General features: G+C 38.5%; 1 protein-coding gene across 1 annotated transcript; it reads left to right on the plus strand.

Moving 5' to 3' along the window:
• The first annotated feature begins 559 nt into the window (after nucleotides 1-559).
• Nucleotides 560-7008, plus strand: LOC127975304 (tripartite motif-containing protein 16-like). Its single transcript, XM_052579253.1, has 6 exons — nucleotides 560-1203; nucleotides 3274-3369; nucleotides 3449-3682; nucleotides 4727-4886; nucleotides 5027-5074; nucleotides 6128-7008. The coding sequence occupies exons 1-6, from the start codon at nucleotides 631-633 to the stop codon at nucleotides 6649-6651; spliced, it is 1635 nt and encodes a 544-aa protein (XP_052435213.1). The 5' UTR covers nucleotides 560-630; the 3' UTR covers nucleotides 6652-7008.
• The last annotated feature ends 242 nt before the right edge of the window (nucleotides 7009-7250 follow it).

A 7250-nucleotide genomic window follows, 5' to 3' on the forward strand; every position in this document is an offset into this window, starting at 1 on the left:
TTTAAAAGTATATTTTATATACTAGAAAATGGGCCGATTTAGTCCCAAGGAGTATTGAAACAGTACACTTACAAGTATACTACTAGAACACTAGAACACTTTGTATACTTGCTACCTAAAGTATACTTAAAAGTATACTTGAACTTTACTTAAGTAAACTTAATAAAATAAACTTGAAGTATACTACCTTTTGCTCAGGGTATGAAAGACCTTCCCTGTGGAATTAATTGCATTGTGAAATTAAGATGGCCGAGTAAAGAGAGCAAGTTAGATTTTAGATTTTCATTTAAAGTTGTAATGGTGGAGTGGCAAATGGCATTCCTGGGATCAGGCTGCAAGCATGAGCCAGGCTTAGGAAAATCTGATGTAACCCCGTTCGTAATCTTTTTAATTTTTTTAATAATTGTAATTTAATTACTCACTTTTTTCTCAGTAACTGTAACTAATCAAAATTACATGTATTTTGTCACTAAAATATGTTCCAATTCCATTACATGTAACTTATTACTCCCCAACACTGCGTATCTCAAACACAGAACCAGGAAACAGGGCACACGTGTGTTCAGAGAAAGAGAAACTGAAACGAGGTTGAGCAACTGTGTGTTTGTGACACTATATTCATGCAGTAAAATGGCAGAAGCCAGAATTTTTCACGATGAGTTTAAGTGTCCAGTTTGTCAGGATCTCCTGAAGGATCCAGTGACCATCCAGTGTGGACACAGTTACTGTAAGAGCTGTATTACAGACTGCTGGGATCAGGAGGATCAGAAGAGAGTCTACAGCTGTCCTCAGTGCAGACAGACCTTCAGTCCAAGACCTGATTTAGCTACAAACACCATGCTGGCTGAAGTGGTGGAGAAAGTGAAGAATAGGAAACGTCCTGCTGACTGTGACGCTGGAGCTGGAGATGTGCAGTGTGACGTCTGTACTGGAAGAAAATACAAAGCCATCAAGTCCTGTCTGATGTGTCTGAACTCTTACTGTCTGAATCACCTTGAACAACACGAGAGTTGGTTTAAAGGAAAGAGACACAATTTGACTGAAGCCACTGGACGACTGCAGGAGATGATCTGCCAGAAACACAAGAAGATCCTTGAGGTTTTCTGTCACACTGACCAAAAACTCATATGTATGCTGTGTACGATTGATGGACATAAAAACCACAACATTGTATCAGCTGTAGAACAGAGCACAGAGAAACAGGTATTTAAAACTAAACACTGATGAAATATTGCTGGCCCTTATTTCAAGTCACCTTTATTTATCTAGCACCTTTAACAATACAGATTGTGTCAAACCAGCTTTAAAGAATGAAATAGAAAAAAGTATGTCAATAATATAGAACGACAATGGTAAACATTACATTTTCAGTTATAAGCGATTCATCACTGAATTCAGTGATGTCATCATCCAGCTTTGTTTAAATAGTATCTGTGCAATCAAGTCAATGATAACGCTGTAAATTAAGTGTCTCCAACTAAGCAAGCCAGAGGCGACAGCAGCAAGGAACCATAACTCCATCGGTGACAGAATGGAGAAAAAAACCCAGACGAAACCAGTAGTTTAATTCCAGACTGCAGCAAAGTCAGATTGTGCAGAAGAATCATCTGTTTCCTGTGGTCTTGTCCTGGTGGTCCTCTGAGACAAGGTCTTTACAGGGGATCTGTATCTGGGCTCTAGTTGTCCTGGTCTCCGCTGTCTTTCAGGGATGTAGAGGTCCTTTCTAGGTGCTGATCCACCATCTGGTCTGGATACGTACTGGATCAAATTGTCTGAGTTTTGAGAACATAGCGGACGTAGAGGAGTATAATGTAAAAGGAGCTCATTCAAATACTGAGGTGCTAAACCATTCAGGGCTTTATAAGTAATTAGCAATATTTTAAAATCTATACGATGTTTGATAGGGAGCCAGTGCAGTGTTGACAGGACCGGGCTAATATGGTCATACTTCCTGGTTCTAGTAAGAACTCTTGCTGCTGCATTTTGGACTAGCTGTAGTTTGTTTACTAAGCGTGCAGAACAACCACCCAATAAAGCATTACCATAATCGGTAAGACTTTATAATAACTGCATGCTATTAATCATTAGTTAAGCATTAGGAAACAGTTAATTAATCATTTATAAAGCATTAATAGACATTTATAAGCAGTTTATAAATACAGATATAAATGCTTTATACCTGATTTAAAAGCATATCTATAATGTGTTTAATAAATGTTTTTTCATACTTTATTAATGATCAATTTATCATTTCTAAATTAAGTATAGCATTATTTACACACCAGTTATTAAGGAGTTGTCAGTGGTTCATAAGATCACTTAGAAATTGTAAGTAAATGATTAATAAATTATTTAAATGTGCATTCATACATCTTTTTATTCAGACATATAGTAATAGTTACTTATAGTGTTAATAAATGGTTTATTAACATATTTCTACTGTAATTCAGGGTTAATTCAGGTAGTTCTAAAACATATGTAGTTGTTAGTTAACTATTTTTGTGAGCTCATCTAAAGTGAGGACTATTTATGCCTTGTAAAGCTTTTACAAATGAGATTTAAAGGCTGTTAATATTTATATGTTCTGTATCACTGTGTTGTGTTTGTTTCCGTTTTTTGTTTAGAAGATAACTGAGCCTGTAAATATCCTTTATAAATGCTTTACAAGGCATAACTAGTCCTCACTTTAAATGAGCTCACATAAATAGTTAACTGACCACTACTAAATGCTTTATAACTACCTGAATTTACTACATTTCTTGTGATCTTATGAATCACTGGCAACTCCTAAATAACTGGTTTGTAAATAATGCTACACTTCATTGAGAAATGATAAATTGATCATGAATAAAGTATGAAAATACAATTATTAAACACATTATAGATATGCTTTTAAATCAAGAATAAAGCATTTATATCTGTATTTATAAACTGCTTATTACTGTCTATTAATGCTTTATAAATTATGAATTATCTGTTTACTAATGCTTAATTAATGATTATTAGTGTGTAGTTATTATAAAGTGTTACCCAATAATCTAACCTTGAAGTCATAAATGCATGGATTAACATTTCTGTATTTGACGTTGAGAGCATAGGTTGTAATTTAGATATATAATTAAGATGGAAAAATATGTGTTTATGTTGTCTATTTTTAGTAATTAATTTATGATGATTGTAACTGATCCTCACTTCTGGAGTTTGAACCTACAGCCATTGTTCACTGTCACAGTTGTTTTCTGTGATATTCAGTATCTTCCATTTGTCCTCCAGCACCAGCTGAAGGAGACACAGAAGACGCTCCAGCAGAGAATCCAGCAGAGAGAGAAAGATCTCCAGCAGCTGAGAGAGACTGTGGAGTCTCATAAGGTGAGTCTGGAGAAGAAGAGAAGTTTGTCTCCGTCTCAGTTCAGACTCACTGAAGCTGAATCACTGTGTGTCCTAACAGCGGTCTGCACAGACAGCAGTGGAGGACAGTGAGAGGATCTTTACTGAGCTCATCCGCTCCATTGAGAGAAGCCGCTCTGAGCTGATACGACTGATCAGAGATCAGGAAAAGACTGCAGTGAGTCGAGCTGAAGATCGACTGGAGCGACTGGAGCAGGAGATCAATGATCTGAGGAGGAGAGACGCTGAGCTGGAGCAGCTTTCACACACACAGGATCACATCCAGTTCCTGCAGGTAACACACATCTAGAAGAACAGGATCATTGTGGACTTGAACAGATCCTGCTGTGACAGAGACTCACAAGCCCCTTTCACACTGCCATTCCGGCAAATACACAGGTAAAGTGTTTCGGCTATTATTCCCGGGTCGCTAGATTTTGCACTTTCACACTGCCAGTGATGACCCGGGATATGTGCGTGCTTTCACACACAACCAGTAAAGATCCCGTAACGACACGTGACAACAGGGCGTGACGTGTAATGTACGAGTCGAAAACGCTCGACACGTTATACTTTCACTGAAGCAAGCAAACAATCTCGGCGTCAGCGCGGAAAGTGAGGAACTAACTGATCTCTGCTTCATTACAGTTTGCACATATGTTTTTGCCGCGAACGTTGATCTTTCTTCAAAACAGCCGGTAAAAGAATCGCACGATAACGCGCGTCATCACTTCGACACAGCATTAGATCTGGCTTTTGTTCACACAGCGCTCGTCCCAGGTCGAACCCGGCAATGTTACTAGGTCCCCGACCCGGGATCAATGCTGGAATCAATCCCGGGATGTGGTTACTTTCACACAGAAGGCGACCCGGCAATGTTCCGGCAATATGCCGGGTCCGACGTGCAGTGTGAAAGGAGAAACATTTGATGAGTGTCTTATTATATAATCATCAGTCAGACTCTCATCTGGTCAACCTCCACTAGCATTACCGACAGTTCAAAACTTCAGTAACATTTCAACATTTACCTAATTTTACCCTCAGATTTATTATATCCTGGTGAAAAAAGTGAATTGGATCAGGTGATCCTCAAACCTGGTTGAATTGTTGTTGTTTTTAGTCTGTAACATTGAACCAAACTAAACCAAACCTGGTTGTGTCTTAAGGATCCTTATGAAGTTTAAGTGTCTCTAACCGCTGTAAAGTTATAAATAATAGTCAATCTAATTGTAGCCACTGCTTTTCCTGAGCAAATCTACTCAAACCTACAATGAGACTCCACTGATGTACTTGAGCTGTACATGTGGAGCTGATGAGTTTTGATTTCTGTTTTCTGTAGAGTCTCCAGTCTCTCTCAGCACCTCCTGAATCTACAGACGGAAATGATGATCTCTTCAATTCTCTCTTCTCTTCTGATGGTTTGAAAGAATCTGTCCATCAACTGAGAGACAAACTGGAGAATTTCTGCAAAGAGAAGATCAAGAAGATCTCAGACAGAGGTAAAGTCCTGGAGATTCATCTGCTCTCAGAAACCAGTCCATCATCATCTCATATCATGGAGAACATCATATTAGAAATGTCTTAGGAATGAAATCAGGATCATGAGAATCACACTGTTCATGTCTGTTGATTTCCACAGTCACATTCACCAACATTGTTCCCAGAACCAGGAACGACTTCCTACAATGTAAGTCAGTAAGAAAACAAGCAGAAAAACTCACTGTGTTCATGTTCTTCCTGAAGAAGGTGAAAGAAGAGTTTTATAACTGATGATGTAAATGATGATTTGCACAGATATCTGTTCATCTGTACTGAGACACTAAAGCCCTTTCGCACTGTGATTCTGCAAAATACATGGATAATGTGTCCCAGAAATTGTTCCCAGTTCACTAGATTTTGCTCCTTTCACATTGTCAGGGATTTCCCGGAATCTGTGCTTGCGTTCACACATAACTCGTAAATGTCCCATAATGACACGTAACATTAGGATGTGAAGTGAAAAGAGTTGCACAATAACGTGCGTCATCACTGCGACACACCCTTTACGGCATTAGTTCTGGCATTTGTAAATAAGCACAGATCTCTTTCCAAGACTGAACCCTGCAATGTTACTAGGTCCTCAACCCGGGATCAATCAATTGTGTTCACAGAGAAGGCGACCCGGCAATTTCTGGGATCAACGTGCGGTGTGAAAGGGGTAATTAGGCAACGGCGAGCACATGAACTGTTGTGCAGTACTGCCTACATGTAAAAAAAAATATTGAAAGTGCCCCTTCCCGCACCCAAAACCAGTCGTTTGTTGATGAGAGTCTTAAACAAGGCCTCCTTCTTCACTTCACTATCACTGAGTGAAAGGGTTGTTTTATAATGACGGCATACTTATTTATGACACTTTATTCGCCAGGAAGAACAGATCGTTCTGCGCACCATACGTCATTACGCTATTTCTACGTAACAGTGCATGCACAGTACTTTACAGTTTTCAATCCAATCAAGTGTTTACATGTTCTCTCGCTCAGATCAAAATTTTAGTCAGATCTGGCCAATTCAATCCGACTGACGTATTTACATATATGTATTTACCTTTTTTATTCTGATTGTGCTTCTAGTCATCTTACGATTGGATTAGTAGGTTCCATGTAAACGCAGCTACTGATGATACACTGAACATGAAGAGAACTACATGAAAAGATCAAACAGATTCATAATTCCTGTTTCTGATGTGTTTTATCTCCATTAGATTTCCATAAGCTCACTCTGGACCTGAACACAATGAATCAATGGCTCCGTCTGTCTGAAAGAAAAAGAGCGATTATTCAAACAAAAAAAAAGCAACCGTATCCTGATCATCCAGACAGATTTGATCACTGGTATCAGGTGTTGTGTAGAGAGAGTGTGTGTGGACGCTGTTACTGGGAGCTGGAGTGGACTGGGACTCGTGTCTTTATATCAGTGTCATATAAGAGCATCAGCAGGAAAGGACGGGGTGATGAGTGTGGATTTGGATCTAATGATCAGTCCTGGAGTTTGATCTGCTTTCCCTCCAGTTTCTCATTCAGACACAATAACATAGAGACTGTTCTCCCTGTGATTCCCATCAGCAGTAGAATAGGAGTGTTTGTGGATCACAGAGCAGGAACTCTGTCCTTCTACAGCGTCTCTGACACAATGAGCCTCATCCACACAGTCCAGACCACATTCACTCAGCCGCTCTATCCTGGGTTTAATGTTGTTAGGAGACAATCATCAGTGAAACTGTGTTGATGAATCAGAATAGACTGACGAGAGATTCTGGTGAATCAGTAACAGTGAGATATTATAGAGTCTCTTCTTTTCTCTTCATGATATTAATACTGCAGCTGAACTTCTGTGAGTAAAATAACATCAGAATAAATGTGTTCAATACATATAGACAGTAAGATCAGTGTGTGTGTGTCCTGCTTGTGTTTCTGTTCTTTTCTCTATTTGTGTTGACTGAAATCAGTCATTTAGTTTATAATGTAATGTCACATAAGTCATTTTTATTATTACTATTAAAAGTAGCTTTCAATTCAAATGATCACACAGTCAATAAATCATTTTCATTATTCACCTTATGTAGCTCCAACCCTTTTCTGTATTTTTGTCTTCTTGTGTCACATGTCACTGTTTTTATTGTCATGTATTTAATTATTAACTGTGAAATCTGTTTTCATTTTCAGGTTATAAATAGTTTATAATTTAAAGGGGTCATCGGTTGCCCATTTTCCACAAGTTGATATGATTCTTTAGGGTCTTCATAAAAAGTCTAAAACATACTTTGGTTAAAATTTCTCAATGGTAGTGTAAAAAACACCCTTTTTACCCAGTCAAAATCAGCTCTG

The sequence above is a fragment of the Carassius gibelio genome, chromosome B16, assembly GCF_023724105.1.
Source record: "Carassius gibelio isolate Cgi1373 ecotype wild population from Czech Republic chromosome B16, carGib1.2-hapl.c, whole genome shotgun sequence".
NCBI lineage: Eukaryota > Metazoa > Chordata > Actinopteri > Cypriniformes > Cyprinidae > Carassius > Carassius gibelio.